The following is a 19,056-nucleotide window of genomic DNA, read 5'->3' as shown; positions in this document are numbered from 1 at the left end:
TAACAAAACTTATCCGAAAACCATATACCACTTTTTTTAAAAAGCAAAAAAAAAACTATATTATTTTGACCGCATTTGTACGCCTATTATGAATGTGTGAGCAAGATTGTTGTTATGGCAGTGTTGCCTTTGGTTGATTTGGTTGTTTCTTTTTCTCTGTTGCCAGCTGGGCTGCATTTCAAACAATTTGGAAATTTGAAATTGTTTGCGAGCTTTTATTAGCCAATGTTGCCTGTATTCGAACTCCGCCATCGCTTTTCCGAATTGCCTGCGTCTAAACAATAATTAACAGTAAATGAAAATGGGCAGGAAATGCGAGAGGCCGCTTGTAGGTCAAGAAGCATTAGATGGGCAAGCCATTACTTCCCTAGTCGATGGTATTATTCTGGCCACTGTGATGCAATGCCTTTATTGCCTTCGTTAGACGTTAGATGCTATATGGTAAATATACCTAACGGCAGATAATGACGCATAATTGCCCAGACTAAAATCACAGAGATCGTCAATTGAGAAAAAGTGAGATCAGTGACAATTAAGCGTGGCAATTTGAGCGCAGCTTTAAGCGGTCACATCCGTTTTGCAGAAATACCCGCAGCCTAGAACATTAGACAAATTTGCACATTTAATCAAAGACAATTGCTTAATTGCTCAATTACAGCTATTCACTGGAGTACGAGCAAGGAAATGGGAACGGAACAAGTGCAAAAAATTATAAAAAGGATGAGACACCTACACGAAGCATTAGTCATAACTATCAGAATTGGTATATATAATGAACAGCTCTAACCAATTTAATCGTTAAATTATATTCGTATTTGAGTTACAAATTTAACTGAGGTAAGTTGAAGATCCCTCCTCATATCTAGTTTCTCTATTTACCTTTCTGGAGTGAGATGGCAATAGCCATCTTCAAGTGCGACTCATTGCTGGTGTTTTCGCTGTAGCCCCTGCACTTCCTACTAGGAAATTCTACGGAATTCAGAATTATGTGCAGCAGCAGCGTTGGCAAGTGTCATTTGAGACCCAAACACAAAGAGACAAACAGCAGCTGCTCCACCAGTGGTCTTGTGTGAGTGTCAGAGAGTGGATTTTATTTGAAATTCAAACTCTTTTTATGGTACCCAGTTATTGCAGGGTAGCTGAGGGTATAACAAACTTTAGAACAGTTGGGAAAAGTACAGAGAATATAATAGAACGATTCAGTTAATGCAGGGAAGTTTCTACTCTTGTACGAATAAACTCTAATTCTATAAATTTACTTTTATTATCTTTAAATACCTAAAGACAAAACCCTAAAATCCATGGCTTTTCTCAATGTTTCGAGCGGTATTAGCTAGTCGTACCTCCATTTATGTTCTTTCCTCCCCGGGTTACCAGTAAAAATCGTAAAAATCGCCGTCGCAACAGCTGTAGGAAAACTATAAACCAATGCGTTAGGAAGGGGGTCTCCTCTTATTTTTTGGCAGGGCTACGCCTTTTACTCTTCAGCGTTTTCAAACTCCGGGATGAACTTCTGTGCTCGATTTTCCAGTTGCCAAAAAGCGCCGGAAATTGCTGGCAACTGTCGGCGGTCGCCAGATCGTCGGCAGCCCCTTTTTTATATGGAAAATCACAACCTGATTCACAAGCACTTGGCGAAAATTACATAATCGCCCAACAAATGGGAGCACCACACAGTCGTCATATCGAAATTGTGCCAAATTGCAATTGCAGAATGATAATAACGAAGAGTTATTTCTCCCCCAGTGGGATGTTCATATTTTTCCAGCAGTTTTCTGAAATCAGCGGGTGGCTAATTTCGCTCAATTTTCGCTGTTTCTTCGGCTGGGAAAACATTTCAATTTATATTTTCTCGATTTTCCTCCAGCCCACCAACAGAGGTATTCTCTAGTTTTTCGGGTTTTCCGAGGGATTTTTGGTTTCTACCTGCGAATACCTGCCCAAAAAAAAGGAAGGCGTGGGAATCACCAAAAATATATAGAGTGAAGAAAAGATGAGAAACGGGAAAATTGCAATTGCAGGACGTGTGAAAATGTGCGGAAGACAGGAAACGTGGGCAGGACCGCTCGCAGATTTCACGGAATGGCCTTGGCCAATGGGAAATAGATTTTCCCATTATTTACCATACACTCACCTTTTTGGGCAAAGAGGAAAATTATAGTTGTTCCGTATCCAAAAAAACAGGTCGTTTTATAACTCGGTGCTCCAAATCTCCAGAAGAACACAATATTTTCTTTCACTGCCGATTGATCCAAGTTGAAGACGAATCTTCGCACTTTTGTTTTACGTTTTTGCACCGATTTCGTTTTGGAACATTTATTTTGCACACAATTATTTATTAAATGCTGCACACACACAAATTAAATTTAATCGTGTTTGTGTTTGTTGTTTACGTACGTGTGTGTGTGCGTAGAGCACGCCTCGCACACACTGACAAATATTCATTCACGATACGGTGATCACGATCTTCGCTCTCGCTCTCTCTCATTCATATTGTTGTTGTCGTTAAAAAGCCAAGAGAAAATTAATACTATATGAAATGTGAATGCGAAAGACGCACAAAGTTATCAACACGACGGGTATACGAGTGCTGTGTTGTTGTTGTTGCTGCTGCTACTTGTTTATATTTACTTGATTTCATATTTTCATATTTCTTTTCGTTTGCTACCTGTGTTTTAGTTAAACGAACACACGAAAAACAACACACACGCGCACGCACACCACACACACGCACACACTCACACTACGGAACAAGAGACGCAAAGGTAAAGTGGTAAACTGTGTGTGCAAGAAAAAAAGGCGACAAGAAACGGAACGGAATTAACGGAACCCGTATATATGCACGCGCTCGGCGATTCAATGGCGATTTCAACTGCACTTGGTGTGTTTTTGGGCTAAATATTTAAGTTTTCCCCGCTGTGTGGGTCGAAGTATTGAGTTTGGGCTGCCGTATTTTCCTGGTCGTTCGTAGCACTCGCGGTGTTACGTTTTTGCCGATGCGCGGAGAAGCGTCGTGTCGGAATTTATCGCTGCCGAGTCCACGTGTAATTGCAAAACCTCCAAAATCATTCACTTTAATATATCAACTCTAGCTTGAGTCCGAATTCAGCCATTTGTAGTTTCAGCGAGGCGCAGCGAAAACACGTCCGAACGGCGAGAAAAATGTTTTTGTTCTCTTTCTCTTTCTCCGTCTTTACTTTCTTCTTCTCTAGAGGTGGAGGAACTTCGATTCAAAACGTCATCGATGTTTTCAAAGCGTCGGTTTTATCGATGTTTTTAAAACATCGGTTTCATCTTTTTCTTTCTGTTCGACGATTCGCTTGCATTGAAGTGGATTTTTACTACCTTTCTCCTTCTATTTTTCTGTTGGTTCGACGTTTGGCTAACATTTCGTGGTTCGCGTCTAGCGGTGGAGAAACATCGATGCTAACATCGATGTTTTCAAAATATCGATGTATAGCAGGGTTTCATCCACGCTCTTCCACCTCTAACCACTCGAAAACGGTCACACCAAAAAAAAATTACCCCGCTTATTGCCCTCTGTTAACGAATCCACTGTTAATTATAAATAAAAGAATAATCCGAAATACACAAATTAAATAATTAAGTAACTTTAAATAATAAACTCTTAAAATGCCCAACAAGGAGTTCTTTTAAATTTAATATTCAGCCGTAAATTATATATTGATACATATTTTCTAAATTAAAATAAGGGAAATTTAAATATATAACAAATATTTATTTAATTGTTATTGGGATTAAGTACATCTCATCAACTTAACTCTGCATGCAGAATCGATTAGAGGTTTTTTCTATATGTAATTTTGAATCCAAAATTCAATCACTTAAGAATCACATAACTATTCATTCTGATAGTCTATGGCTTATCCTCCAATATTTTTAATGTTTTGATTTTCAAATAAGGTTGTTGGATTAAATTAAACATTAATTTTTTTAGTCAAAGAACTGCACTAAAAACGCTCATTGCAAAATGAGTTTTACTTTTAATAGTTATCATTTCTTTTTAGGTTATTCTCCATTGTATAACAAAATGTATATATCAAGTAAATTTAAATTAATACGTTTGATTGCTTACATTCAGAAAATCCAAATTCTCCAAATATTAAAAACTTTATTTTATTTCAAGAAAAAATCTAATTAATATCCAGCTTTAACAATATAATCCTCTTAAAAAGTATGTGATGTGTATGTTAACAAAATTGCTTATATTTTTCTTCCGTGTAGCAGTGCAAATGTTGGTATTTTCCAACACTGCCATCTAGCACGCGTTCGATTCCCAAGTGGAAAAAAATAAACAAATTGCAGCGGATCAACAAGTGCGGGGATTTAAAAACAAATGGGAGTCCGGGGCCTAACCAGTTACATAGCACAGCGTGCGGAGATCTACCTGAAGCCCTTCGAGCTCCACTCCACGGCGCTGGTCATTGACGGCGACAACCTTTCCTGCAATTTGTACAAGGATGTCGCCGGGAGCTACTCCGCTTTTGGAGGGGACTACGACGACTTCTACCGCGCTGTGGTCCAGTTCTTCCAGGTCCTGGCCGAGTGCAACATCCGGCCATATGTCCTCATGGATGGCGGTTACGAGGAGCGCAAATTGCGGACCGTGAGCACCCGGCTGAGGGGCAAAATCACCGTGATCAAGAAGATAAATCCAAATGCTTCCATCACTCTGTTTCCGCTGCACCTGAAAGAGGTCTTTGTGGACGCAGTCCGGGATTGCGGAGTCCCCGTGATGCGGTGTGTCTTTGAGGCGGATGACGAACTGGCCGCCCTGGCCAGGAAGCTCAACTGTCCAGTGCTGTCCTACGATTCGGATTTCTACATCCACAATGTCAAGTACATACCGCTGATCACGCTCACAGTGAAGGTTCGTAAATTGGATCATTTATATTGTCGCAGGCTAAAAACGTTCCTTTGAGGCTTTACATTACATTACACTTTACATTAAATTTGTCAAAAGGCTTTGTCAATTAATGCTTATATTAATAATAATTCCCTACAAAATTGCCTTTTCAATATTCTGTAGCTCAAAAAGCTCAAAAAATACTACTATTTTGAACGCAACTCTTTTGCTATCTGTCCCCGCAGGTGCTCACCAAACAGGTGAAGGCCAAGAACAACCACAAACAGAAGGATTCCCGGGACCTGCGACGTAATGAGGCCAAAAATGTGGAGAAGCGCACCAAGGCCAACAAAATAGTGGCTGGTATACAAGCCTCAGAGGAGGTGACATCCCCCAAAGGGAACACCAAGACCTACAAGTACCTGGACTGCTGCATCTACCGAGTATCCCATCTTTGTGGACGCAGCACTCTCAGTCCGGAGAAACTGCCACTATTTGCTGCCCTTCTGGGCAACGATTATATAGCTCGCAGCGCTTTTAAAAACTTTTTTGCTGCCGGCATGGGAAAAGCAGGCAGAAGCCGCAAGCTAAAGATTCAGCAGAAACGTATTCAAGTTATACTTACTTGGCTAAAGGAAGAAACAGCGGAGTCTGCTTTGGCCAAAGTTTTGTCCAGGCTGAAAAAGGTTTGTTTTGTTTGTGATTTTGAGGATTTCTTAAAGTTAAAACACTATTCTTACAGAACCAGCGTGAATCTCTGGTGTCGCAGGTCCATGCAGCCATCTCTGGTTACTCCAACGAGCTTTGCCATGCCTACGATTTCTTTGAGGAGCACTACGAGAAGGCTTTTCCTTATGTAGAACCTCCCAGCAGTGAGGAGGAACTAAGCGATGAAGAGGATGTAGAGGAAAACTTGTCAGGAGACGATGATTTAGCAGGAGAAGATGAGCAGCTAGATGAAGCTGAAAATCAAGAGGAGGATGAAGAGGAGGGCAACCAGAAAACCAAGAGCCAGACTCTGGAGCAGAGGTTGAAGAGGAGGCGGAAGAGGAATCGGATGAAGTCGAAGTGGAGGACAAAACGCTGCTCTTTCCGCAATGGTTCCTGGACAAACTCTACCCTGCCCACCTCTCCCGCTATTTTGTGGATCTTATGCACCTGCGGAAATACATCAACAACCCACAGATCGAGCACTTTCCCTACCACGACTCCAATGAACTGGCCCTGCCCATCCTGAACTATGTTTTCGCCCTACTTCACAATGTGGAGGGTTCCAAAACGGAGCCACAATTGGATGAGGAGGGTGCACCACTACCGATTGCGTTTACCTACCTCACGAGAGCTCTGCGCGTCACGAATGTAAGGTACTTCAAGATGCCCATTGAAAAGCAGCCAGCATATGCTTTCGAACCAACTGCACCAGATGCCAGGCATTTGAAAGCTGTTTTCGAAGAAAATGTCCCGCATGCGAATACGGAAAAGCTGTTCAAGAAACTGGATGAACTGCCAGAGGATCTGAGATTGTATTTTCTGGCCATAGTCTATTGGCTGCATCGCTCGGAACACTGCGATCTGCTCCATCTGCACTCGCTTATCCTGAGTTTAATCGTCTTACGGACCATAGACGTTACCATACCCGCCGAAAGGGAAGTGAAAGCTTTTCGCAAGAGATTCGGCAAGATTTTGAAGGCAGAACGTGGAGTGAGGGATAAGGAACTGGGTGAGGGTATAAAACGTGGCATTAAACCTGCACTCCTTCAGCTCTCCGTACCGGATCGCATGGCCCATGTGCCCAAATCGGATTGCTATTTAACGCAGGAACGCCTGCTGCCGCACTTTCACATGCAGGAGATATTCAAGAAGAAATTTGATTTGTACTCAACGACGGTTATACACTCATTTGCCGAATTTCAGGCTGTGGTCTATCAACTCAACGGTCTCAATGCACTCTTGGATTTGCCACTTCAGAGTCCTCGAATGAATCAACTTTATTGCGGCGCTTTTCTCTACAACATCTATGATCTTTTGCGGAATCGCGGCGATGTCCGCTACCACATAGAAAACTTTCTACTGCCGGATTCCAAAATGATGTTCGATTTCTATTGCTTTTTGTACGATTGGTGTGCCGAGTTTGTGCCACATTGGAAGGAAGTGGAGGTGGATCAGACGGCGGTGAAGGCGCAAAAGAAGCGACTGAAGAAGCAACGTCAAGCGGCGAGGAAAACGGAAGCAAAGGAGTCCAACGCGGATCCCAATGCGGATATGCTGGTCAAGGATGCAGATCCCGATGATGACTTCTTCGATTTGAATAATAAATTCTGCGCGCTTAAAGTGGGGTAGCAATCTAAGTATATTAAGTGCAATCTAATTATTATTATTCAGTTACAGAACTCTAACTTTATTACCTTAATAAATACGAGTTTTGACAACAAACATTAACAATTGTCAAACAAGTGTTGCTTCTACTAGAATTAAAGAAATTCTCAATCGATAATCATCAAATTAATAAATTTCAAAATCTATATTTCCATTGCAATTTCGGAAATAATAAATAGTTGGCTTTTTAAAAACACTACATCAGTCTATTCGGATCTTATTTTGATAGATACTGATTTCCAAATATACATATTTATTGTATTTGTAAGGCGCTGTAAAAATATTTATATAATATTCAATAGATTAGTGATTCTTTTGAACATTAAAAAAAGAAACGATTTTACCATTTAAAATTTTTGAAATCAAAATTCTGTTACTCTCTATGTTATTCCTCTTTTAAGGGGTACTTTTAGTATTTTTTTGTTACAAGAAAAAGCTAAGATTTTTGGCCGCACCTGCTGCGGTCACACCAACAGCTACGTCACTGCTGTTATCGTTGTAATCAACAAAAAAAAAGGAAAGAAAGGAAAGGAAAATAAACCAAATTGTAAACGCCGCCAGACTGGTGAAAAGTTCTCGCTTAGTTTGTAATCAGCGCCCGACGACACTGCCAACAATAAATGCCACCACTGTGACCTTCGGGCGGGAGCAGGAGCACCGCTGCCAGATCGAAAACAAAGGCCAAAACAAAGGGGCGCCCCAGCCCAAATCAGAAACAGAAAAAACAGAAACAGAAAGTCATTGGCAGGCAATTAACTAGAAGATACGGAGGCTCTATTCTGGTCACCTGGTGTCCACCAGTTCCTCCTCCACCCAGTCCACCCCCCTGCAGTGGGCAGTAGATGCTGGTTGGGCTCAGCGACCAGCTAGCGCGGATCATGGAGAGCGTCTTCGAAGCGTATTTGGGCCCGGAGGGCGTCCTCGCCAGCGCAGTGGGCCAGGCGGTGGGCAGCGGCGAACCGGAGGACATTCCGCGCCGGAACACCGACGTCTGGGTGCTGGGAAGGCGGTACAATGCCATACAGGGTAAGATGAGATCACATATATGTATATAGGTGGCTCAAGATGAGTCATTGGTGTTTCCTTCCGCAACACAACTTTTAAAACAGGGGGATTACCCTCTTAATACCGTCGTTAATTTAGGGATATAGATCCAACATATTGAGGTCTATACCACTATATTTAAATTATGCTTATCTTAAGCTGAGTGTTATTATTCTAAGTTTCAAGTGCTTTATCCCCCATAAAATAGGAATAAAAAGGAAAATGGTAATGTAGAATATATTTCCAACATAATTGGCGACTCGATGAGTCATGGATGACCCCATATCATAGTTTTTCTTATCTGAAGCTTGGGTAATTTTTCCTCCCATTAATGGTCATGCAGAAATCAGTTTTTTTTTTTTTAATTTTTTAACAAACTGTTTGCAACACAAATACATTTTTTAAAATTTGGAACTTAGAAAAACTCAAATAGCCTCTAAATCGTATGTATATTGTCTCTCGTTTTAATTATTTCTTCAAATATCGTTCTACATGTTTTTAAGTTTTGAAATTTTTAAATTAAATAAATTAAATAAGTCAAATAAATTTCGTTGAAAGATATTTCTTAAGCAATCCCAATGAAAATTATCTTTATTAAATGAATTTATAAATTGTCTTTATTTGTGTAGCCACCTAGGAATTTATATTTTTATAAAAATCAATTCCGTAAATAAATTTAGTAATTGTTAAATAATCTCTTTCCAGAACTGGAGCTCATCCGACGCGACATTCAGTCGCGGCTGTGGTGCACCTACCGCCATGGATTCTCGCCGCTGGGCGAGGTGCAGCTCACATCGGACAAGGGATGGGGCTGCATGCTCCGCTGTGGTCAGATGGTGCTCGCCCAGGCCCTGATTGACCTGCACTTGGGTCGCGACTGGTTCTGGACGCCGGAATGTCGGGATGCCACCTACCTCAAGATCGTAAAGCGCTTCGAAGACGTAAGGAATAGCTTCTACTCCATACACCAGATCGCCCTGACGGGAGAGTCCCAAAATAAGGCTGTTGGCGAGTGGCTGGGACCGAATACAGTAGCCCAGATTCTCAAGTATAATAAATATGTTATTTAAGATAAGATGTTACTATATATGTTATATATAATTGCAGGAAACTAGTGCGTTTCGATGACTGGAGCTCGTTGGCTGTTCATGTGGCCATGGATAGCACAGTGGTTCTGGATGATGTTTGTAAGTGGTACCTACCTAAAGAAATTCCCTTATTAATATTATATTTTTAACCCATACTAGACTCCTCCTGTCGCGAGGGTGACAACTGGAAGCCACTGCTGCTCATCATCCCACTGCGCCTGGGCATCACCGACATTAACCCGCTTTATGTGCCAGCTTTGAAGCGTTGCCTGGAGCTAGATAGCAGTTGCGGCATGATTGGCGGTCGACCCAATCAGGCGCTGTACTTTCTGGGCTATGTGGACGACGAGGTCCTTTACCTGGATCCCCATACCACGCAAAGAACAGGCGTGGTGGGCCAGAAAACCGCGGCGGGAGAACAGGAATACGACGAGACCTACCATCAGAAGCATGCAGCTCGCTTGAGCTTCTCCGCCATGGATCCCTCGCTGGCGGTTTGCTTCCTCTGCAAAACCAGTGACAGCTTCGAGGAGCTGCTGGCGAAATTCAGGGAGGAGGTGCTCAGCCTCTGCTCGCCGGCCCTCTTCGAGATTAGCCAAACGCGCGCCGTCGATTGGGACACAACGGAGGACATCGACTGGCCCACCATGCCCGACATCGATTGGCCAGCGGGCACCTCGGATTCGGACTCTTTTGCCATAGTTGGTAAGAGAAGGAGTTCCGTTTCGGAAGCTCGTACTTAAGTTAGTGTTTATAGAAATGTAGTTTAACCTGCGTCTATATGATTTAACTAGACTTCTAAATTTTCCGCCTTGTGTTTTTTGATCACATAGATCGAAACATTACACATTAACATTACATGTTATAAATATAATTTATTTAGACAAATATTTGTTAAGTCAATCTTACCTGGTTAAATAATTTAAAGCCTTGCATATCAAGAGTTTTTTTTCTTTATATATTTCGTGTTTGCTCAGATAGTATAGACTTTACTTTGAATGCTTGGTAATCCATAGTCTGTAGCCCCTACAGCATGAGTTCCACTCAAACTCACTCATAAATCACTCCGTTTTTCAGAGGAGAGCGGTCGGGACGGCGACGCCGGCTGCAGCGGCACCAGTGCCAGTACCAGTGGCAGCGGCAAGAAACCCAGTGAGAGTGCCTTCATTTGAAGCGCCTGCGCCGCACCAAAAGCCGAACCGATGAAGCCCAACCAGGCGAAAGTGGAGCAGCCGACGATGAGATGGACACGAGGATGAGAATGAGGATGTCGATGAGAATGAGGAGTGTCTGCGAGAGGGAGCAGAATTGTCGAGCCCCCACTGCGGATGCTGCAAGTGCTGCGAATGCAATAAACTAAGGCTAAAGTGCATAATTAGACGTGTGGTTGAGATTTAGTTTTTAGTATGTTTACGATTTACGATTTACGATTTGTACGAACGAATGCGATTCTTAGCGATTCATAATGCTGCTTTATTGTACGCGATATTGACATTGACTCCACGGGAGACAATTTGGCAAAAAGAACATACACACACCCACACACAGAGACACACACGCTTTTTGATGATGATGATCAATTAAACATTTTTATGCAACCGTTGTACATTGAAGACTCGATGAGATCGATCGCTGCCTTAGTAGCCAAGTGTGTGTATTTATATATTCATATTCGTTTCGTATATTCATCTGTATATGCTCAAAAATGGACCAACAACTAAATACATAATACTTGGACTATATGTATGTATCTCTATATATCTATATATATATATATATGTATATACTATATATATTAACTTTGCTATCCGCGTTTTGGACTCAACGGTTGGACAAACTCAAGCTACACGAAATAAGGAACTTTCTCGAATGAGTAACCAAGGAAAGGTTGTAGGACACTCTACGTTAACAACAAACTCGCGTCTATGCAGCTGACAAATTGACACTAATTGGGCTTGTCCAGTGGTCTTCTGAATTTATTCCCGCAGAAAGGCAAACTTTAAAGTACAAACTCTTCTTCAGAATTAGCAACTCAAATAAATTATTTTTGTTAAGGTCTTTTGGAAGCTTATATTTTCTATCCTATTTAACTCTTCAACAAAATTAGTTGTTTAAAAAAAGGTTAGTAAATACTTTTTACTTTCCAACATTCAGAAAAATTAGTATTTGTTATCATTCTAAATGTTTCTAATCTTTTTTGGTATTGTAATATTTTTAAATCTATTTATTTGTTTATATTTCCAAGGATAAGCGAAATCCATAATAAATCTAGAAAATGAAGCTGTTCAAGAGAAGTTTAATCCAGGACACTTTTTGTTAAATTAAATTAGTACCAAATTAGAATTATTCTTTATTGTTTTATGAGGCTTCAGCTGCAGCTCTGAGAACATCTGCTTTTCTTTGCCAAAAATATAAATTTAGCATGAGAAGCTGATAATAATAAGTTGGCCAATAATAGAGAAAATCATTTCAGCTGCTTTTTGTACAATCAAATTTTTGTAACTACTAATTTTTGGAGACTTAAACTTTTACGTTCTCAGAACTCTAATTTCCTGTTTTACCAACAATATAAAATAAAATGGCCTTTGGTAATGAACATTATTCCAGATAGTTTTTGTTAATCTAGAATTATCAAGTAGCAACGAAATAGAAATTATGCTTCTTGGTTGCTGAATAATTTGCAAGCTTAAAGTTCTTAGAACCTCTGCTATCCAGCGTTTCCAAAGAAGGTTCAATGCAATAACCCCTTTTTTTTTAGCAAAATAAATTTAGATTATCAAATCACAAATATAATAAGGAATTGTATTTCTTAGAACCTCTGATTTCCTGATTTTCCAAAGAAGGTTTATCGAAATAGCCTCTATTTCTCAGCAAAATTAATTCAGATTATCAAATCACAAAGAAATAAGGAATTGTAGTTCTCAGAACCTCTGTTTTCCTGATTTTCCAAAGAAGGTTTAAGGAAATAACTTGTATTTCTCAGAAAAATTCCCTAAAAAGCCTTTTCCAAAGTAGGTACATCCAATGAAGCCCTATTTCCCAGCCAAATGCCATAGAACCCAAAGTTTGCCTTTCCTTTCGGGCTAATCCAAGGACCACCAGGACCAGGAGAGTAGTATAAACATTCAACATCTATTCACGGCTGAGCCTTAGAGTATGCAGCATGATCTCTCGATGCGCTTTTCCACCTTTGGCTCACTGTGCAGCGCCATTTCCACATGTTTCCTTGCCAGCCAGGATTGTTTTTGCAATCGATTCACCACAATCCTGTAGGCTCCAATGATATCGGAACGGGGTCCACTTTGCCGCGCATTTATGAGCATCTCAGAGGACAGGCCCAGTTCGGCAAGGATTTGCCTGGCCTCGAACTCCAAGGCTCCCAGTTGGCTGAGATCCTCGGTGCTGGTGGGCAACATGATGCAGCTGCCCGTCTCCGCATCATAGTTTTTGAACAGCGGACAATCCTCGGCCACCTCCACGTTCCAGGGATTCATCTTGGTCTGTGTGCCATTGGCCAATTGCTTCTCCGGCTCCGTTTCCATGGGCGTCACCTTCTTTTTGAGACTGCCGCACAGCATGTACCGCCTCGTTGGCCTTTTCACCTGCTCCGGCGGCTCCTTCAACTGCTGACCCGATCCTGATCCCGCTACGTGATGAACCATCAGTTCGTGGCCCATCTCAATGGGTTGCAGGTAATTCTGCACAAACATCTCGTCCTGTTGCCGCGTATTCATACTAATGGCCGGCTTCTTGACCACCTCCGCATACCGATCGCGCAGGGAGGCGGATTTCCTCAAACGATGCGACTTGCTGCGCACCCAGAAGATCGATCGCTTCGCCGGCTTACTGTGCTGGTTGATCTCCCACTGCATCAGATCGGCACTCAGCTTGGGACAGGTAACAAACTGGCTGTTCAGCATGTCGTCGATGGTGGGCCGCTGTGCAGGTATGTGGATCAATATGCGTTCTGCAAACAAACAAAGAAGAAATATCCAATAAACAAGTTAGAATGTTAGGGTCTTTAACAATCCTTACTCATTTTCAATGGTTAATTTTTATTGGCAAACCCTAGAGTTAAGCAATATTATAATCTATACCAACTTTTTGAACCACTCTATATTTTCATATATTTTTTCAATACCCTCTTACTCCAATATTTGTATTATTTACATATTATTATATATAAGTAGTTTTGTTATTTCCTATTTTAAAAAAAAAAAAAAACAAATGACTTAAAACCAGCACTTCCAAGTCCATAACTTTTGTTACAGATATCCGATTTTAAAAAGGCATACTTCTGCAGTTTTGTAGTTTAATTTGCTAAGGAACTGCATTCAAAGTTTGAACCTATTTTTTATGGGGACTTTAAGTCTTTGCAGGCAAATTATTTTATATTATATTATATAAATTATATGAATGCAAGATGCGTGCTTTTTAAAATGTTTTGGAGTGAATATTTAAGGGCTTTTCGTTGTTCATATATTATTATGTTAATTATATAAATTATATTATTTAAAGATGCATATTATTTCAATTTTTTTTAGTATAAATAAAGGGACTTTTCATTGACAACTCACGTATAAGTCTTATGCAGGGCAAACTGAGCTGGCCGGGCAGCAGATAGTCGCCCTTGAGAATGGCTGCCTTGAGGCCGGGAATGGTGGGTGCCCGGAAGGGCATGTTGCCGACCACCATGAAGTAGAGCAGGATGCCCAGGGCCCAGACGTCCACCGGAGCACCGATGTAGTGGTCATCGGAGAAGAGCTCGGGCGCCGCGTACGGAGGTGAGCCGCAGAACGTATCGAGCTTTTGATTGGCACCTGTCAAAGAGTTCGAAATTGATTAGTTTGCCGATGGAATGAAATGAAGGCAGAGGGATGGCGGATTGTTGTTGCAGGCTGGCTGTTGACCTCACCATTGATAAGTTGGGTGCTGAAACCGAAGTCGGCCAGCTTGAGGCGATCTTCTGAGAGGAGCAGCACATTTTCCGCCTTGATGTCCCGATGCACATAGCCCAAACTGTGCTGTACGGATTCAAAGGGAAAATATGTTAATTAATTAAATTGTTAAACAAACAAAAAAATAAAATCAAATTATTGTTCAAGGATTTTATTTAAAGAAGCCATAAAAAAGCTTTAAAGTGGACTAATTAGATGACTGCTGAAATTATTTAATTTTTTCGCCACATTAAAAAATAAATAAATTCAATTGTTGTTTGATTTTCATTTCATTTAAAAAAAATATTTTATAAATACGCAAGAAATTAAAGAAACATTAAAATTAAATTAATTTTCATGACTTTTATTTATATATTTTTTTTAAAGATTAATGCGATACAATTAATTTATTTTCCGCACAATTCAAAAAACGAACTTTAAATTGTTAAACAATTTCATTGAAACAATAAAACAAGCTATTAAGTGAACATTTGAATTATACAAAAGAAAGAATAAATAAAAATCAAATGCATTTTCATGGCTTTTATTTAAAGAAGACATAAATCAAGCCTTAACACGAATTAATTAAGTGATTAATTTGCGTTTTTGTTTGAGATACAATTGAATTATTTTCCCCACAATTCCAGAGCATTTTTCATTTTAATTTGGATCAATATTTACCATATGTTTGACGGCCAGCAGAAGCTGTTTCAATAAAGGAGCCGCATGAATTTCTCTCAAAGGACCGCCTTGGGTAATGTGGTTATAGAGCTCACCACCGCGAATCCACTCCGTGACCAGATAAACTCTACCCAAAGTCTCGACCACCTCGAAAAGCCTAAAGGAAAGTATAAATATATGTAATAAACTTATATTTGAAGAGTGATATATTTACCTCAATATGTTTGGATGATGAACACACTCGAGAGTGGCTATTTCACTGGACAGCATTCGAAGCGCCTTGGCATCGAGTCCGGCCCGATCCAGATCCACCACCTTAATGGCCACTTTGTCTGCAAATTTCACAATTAATATATGATCAGGATAGTGTCCTTCGGTAGTTTCTTTTACCACGCGTCAATTGGTGCACTGCGAGTTTGACTTTCGAGAAGTTGCCGCGTCCGATGTCGCCACAAAATCTGTAGAGGCCAATGCGACGGCCGATGGTTACCTTTAATGATAGTTATAAGAAATAAATAAGTAATTTTATGGTTAATTAATGAAAATTCATTAAAACATACTCTAAGCCCTATTTCAATCTTAGAAATAGGGTCATTTTATTAGGAGCTTAAGATATAATGATTATATTTGTATATATATTATTACCTTTAATAGAAACGAAATTTTAGACCCATTTCGTAGCTTAGAAAATTAAACTTAAATTTAAAATTTTCTATCAAATTAAAAATAACAAGATTCTGTTTAACGTAGAGAATACCTACAAATTTTCATTCTTATCCCATTAAGAATTTTCTGCAGCTTAAATAAAGCTTCTAGTTTAATTTTCATCAAACGAATGTCAAATTATGAAACATTTCCCGAACATTTTGCTCAGGGCCAAGGGCCCTAAGGTTAAGTAATCCAAGGCGGCGATTATTTGATACTCCAATGTACACATGTTCTAGCAATTAACATTGAATACGCCCATTCCTTCCTGTAATTAATGCACTTGCGCCCCCAAAACCCTTCACTCAAGTTTAGCTGGTCTTGCAATTAGCCAAGGTCAAGTGCGGTACATTTCTTTTTTGTTAATGTAATTTGAACTGTGCACTGCACTTGACGTGGTCGCATTTTTATTTTCTGCTTGTTGCTGGTCGTTCCTTTCACCTCTTGGATTTCTGTGTTTTTTTTTTTTTGTTCTTTAATCCACCATTTGAGCCACCGAGAAGGAGGCGAGCGTTAATTAAGGAACGAGCAAACGCAACGCAACGCGGCGTATACGTAATGGAAATTCCTTGCCGTCGGTCACACGCGCATTCTGCAGCGTTAGCCCCAAACAGGCGGTGAGCGAGCTTACACAAAGACAACAAATCCCCTAATACACTGGCAGGAAAAAGAACAGACTCTTAAAATAGGTGAAACTTTCAAATGCTTGTATTTGTTCTTAATATCTTTTACAAAATAATAAATACCTAAGCCATTTATTAAGTTGAAAATGTTCTAATCCTGTTATAAAGTATGTAAACTTAAAGTAATATTTTTTATTAAAAACCTTGCTTCCTAATTTTCTAAATTGGATCCCAATTACTTTTAAATTTTTATTATTTATCTATGAAGAAGTTTTAATTTAAAAAAAGAGTCTTAAAACAGGTGACATTTTTAAAAGCATCTGTTTTTTCCCAACTCCATTTAATAAATAATATTTAATATTTTGTATTAAATAATAATATAGTACATAATACTATTCAAAACTTTGCATTTAATAACATATAATTAAATTAAATGCTAATATATGAAACAAATTAATTACAAAAGAAAAGTAGCTATATTGAAAATATAAAAATGATTTCTTAAAAATCCCTAGTGCTTAAAGGTTCGAATTGTTTTAAGTGTACCGCTTGACAACGGCATTGCTGCACAAGCAAATTAGCCTTGAACCCCTCTATTCCTAAATAATTGCAGAGCTGCAGCAGAGGGTTTGTGTATTAGCTAACACACAAACACACACAAACACCCACCCGGGGAAAATGGTACAAAAAAAAACAAACGACAATAACCTGGCTCTAGTTTTCACCGTCACGTCAGAGCCAAAGAGGCAAGCCCTGTTTTTGTGTTCGCTGCCAAACAGGTTGCATTCAGACCTACTTTTCCGCACATGAGATGAGATACAATTCATCATGCGCAAGGACACGCAAATCTGGCACAAAAAGTTCATGACACAAAGCGAAGATAAATTCTTTCCATAACAATTTGCAGCCTTCACGCCTGTGACGCCACAAATTCGGCTGAAGGTATTTTCTTTGATGATACTACGGCTGCTTTAGATTTAAAACATAAACATAAATTTGCCATTTCAAATGTATAATTTTTAAAATGATGATACTAGTCCATATTTCAAAATAATATTTTAACCCTACCATCTTTTTTAAATGCAGTAAACAAGGAAGTCAAACATATCACTCATACGCAGTGTTGTCTCCGTTTTGCCTTTTGTATTTCATACTGCTCAGTTAATGAGCAAAATATACTATTTTTCTAAAAAATTAAAATGTGTTTCCAATTTTATTTTTAAAATCCATTGTTCATGCATAATTTTTAAAATTGTTATATATAAAAAAAATATTTAAAATATTAAATATAATATTTACAATTTAATATTGCAATTGAAATGTACTTCCCATTATAACCAACTAAATGCAACTTAAAAGTTAAAACGTTAAATAAGATTTTCCATTTAAAATTGCAATTTAAACTTTCAACACATTTTCATAAGCCATATATAAATGGTGTATATCCGTTCATAAGCCATAAAGCTCATTGATCAAATAACTTAAAATGTATTAAAAATGTTGGTTGCTGAAAATGTGCCACAGCTAATGGCGGAGGTAATTGACTTTAACCGCGCTGGGGGGTGGGGAAAACCCGAAGTTATAGGTTACAGGGGGCGATGATGATTTTCGCCGCCACAGGTATTCTGGCACTGGCACTGGCACTCGGGCATTTCAATTTGCACTCACCTCGTGGCCGCAGCGCGGATCGCATTGCAGCGCTTTGGTTAGCCGCTGGTAGGGCGGAGTGGGCGGGGGCGGCTGACAAATTGTCAGGGGCGTCGTCGTCGTCGTCGTCGCCGTCGAGGGGGTCACTTTCACAGTGGCTGAGCTGCGCAGCGCGTTGGTATCCACGGCTGCCGTTTTGCTGCTTTCACTTCCCGGAAATCGGACTGAGTTCAGTGTTGGCAACTTGTTGGTTCTCGTCCTCGTCTTCGTCCTTTTTCTTTGGTCCTGTTTCCCGAACTCGTGTGTAATTACAGTGCGGCAAGTCTTAGTCTTAGGGCAGTCTTACATTATTAAATGCTTTGTCTGCAAACACTTTTCTGACTTTCGGGGGGACGAAAACACAACCACGCCTGCAAAAGAAAAGTTGGTAAGTTGGTAAGTGAAGGAGTAGAGTTAAGCCATGTTGATTTCTGTTGTTCGGTAAGCGTCTTATACTATTTGTTGGCATTGCAGGTCAATTGAAATTATATAATTTGATTGTTTTTCGGGTTATTTGAGGAGCTTACAGGTAAGTTTGTGGCTTAGTTGGGGTAGTTTTGTCCGAGGGAAATTAGTCTTAGTATTTTATTATTTTTGAGAAGGTTAAGGAAAAGTTTTTGTTTATGGAGTGACGTATTGAACAATTTGTTTTGGTTACTGTTAGACAATCTATATTGATATTAAGCTTTTTATGTCTAAAGTTATTATGCATTTAATTTAGTTATTTATCAAAAACAATCAGAAACCATGGATATTTAGAAATATAATAATCATATAGTTCATTGCAATAAGAAAATGTAATTTAAAAACACTAACACTAAACTTTTAAAATTAAAAAAATAAATTTAATCTAATCTCAAACCGATTAATCATTACGAAACGTAGTAAATTATATATTAAGTTCATTGTGGAACTTTAAAAAAATATATAATCCAAAAAACTAAGCCTTGAACAAACAAGTATTCAATTGTATATTAAGTTTTTAAAAGTATTGTAAAAATATGACCAACATCTGTTTAGATTTATAACAAAAGAGAAAATTTCCTTAA

The 19,056-nt window shown here is 39.4% G+C and overlaps 4 protein-coding genes across 4 annotated transcripts in view; 2 read left to right on the top strand and 2 right to left on the bottom strand.

Moving 5' to 3' along the window:
- The window catches only part of LOC128262505 (protein Star), a 31,812-nt gene extending 28,607 nt beyond the window's left edge, over positions 1-3,205 (bottom strand). The window contains 1 exon segment of the mRNA XM_052996808.1: positions 2,135-3,205. The gene's annotated coding sequence lies outside the window, so the exon portion shown is untranslated.
- Positions 3,206-4,253: 1,048 nt separating this feature from the next.
- On the top strand, positions 4,254-7,300 carry LOC128262504 (protein asteroid). The gene is given in 4 exon segments (XM_052996807.1): positions 4,254-4,891; positions 5,113-5,553; positions 5,610-5,864; positions 5,867-7,300. Coding segments are annotated over 4 exon segments (2,571 nt in total). The 5' UTR covers positions 4,254-4,357; the 3' UTR covers positions 7,208-7,300.
- Positions 7,301-7,701: 401 nt separating this feature from the next.
- LOC128262508 (cysteine protease ATG4B) lies at positions 7,702-11,117 on the top strand. The gene is made up of 5 exons (XM_052996810.1): positions 7,702-8,269; positions 8,993-9,335; positions 9,395-9,474; positions 9,535-10,080; positions 10,453-11,117. The coding sequence occupies exons 1-5, from the start codon at positions 8,086-8,088 to the stop codon at positions 10,545-10,547; spliced, it is 1,248 nt and encodes a 415-aa protein (XP_052852770.1). The 5' UTR covers positions 7,702-8,085; the 3' UTR covers positions 10,548-11,117.
- Positions 11,033-18,308, bottom strand: LOC128262506 (uncharacterized). Its single transcript, XM_052996809.1, has 7 exons — positions 17,990-18,308; positions 15,384-15,483; positions 15,208-15,325; positions 14,994-15,150; positions 14,291-14,399; positions 13,953-14,195; positions 11,033-13,342 (listed from the first exon to the last, which is right to left on the bottom strand). The coding sequence occupies exons 3-7, from the start codon at positions 15,261-15,263 to the stop codon at positions 12,525-12,527; spliced, it is 1,383 nt and encodes a 460-aa protein (XP_052852769.1). The 5' UTR covers positions 15,264-15,325; positions 15,384-15,483; positions 17,990-18,308; the 3' UTR covers positions 11,033-12,524.
- Between the last annotated feature and the right edge of the window lie 748 nt (positions 18,309-19,056).

This window comes from Drosophila gunungcola, unplaced genomic scaffold (assembly GCF_025200985.1).
Source record: "Drosophila gunungcola strain Sukarami unplaced genomic scaffold, Dgunungcola_SK_2 000001F, whole genome shotgun sequence".
Taxonomy (NCBI): Eukaryota; Metazoa; Arthropoda; class Insecta; order Diptera; family Drosophilidae; genus Drosophila; species Drosophila gunungcola.
Note: the sequence above shows the minus strand (reverse complement) of the source record. Positions and strands in the feature narration are given on the sequence as shown.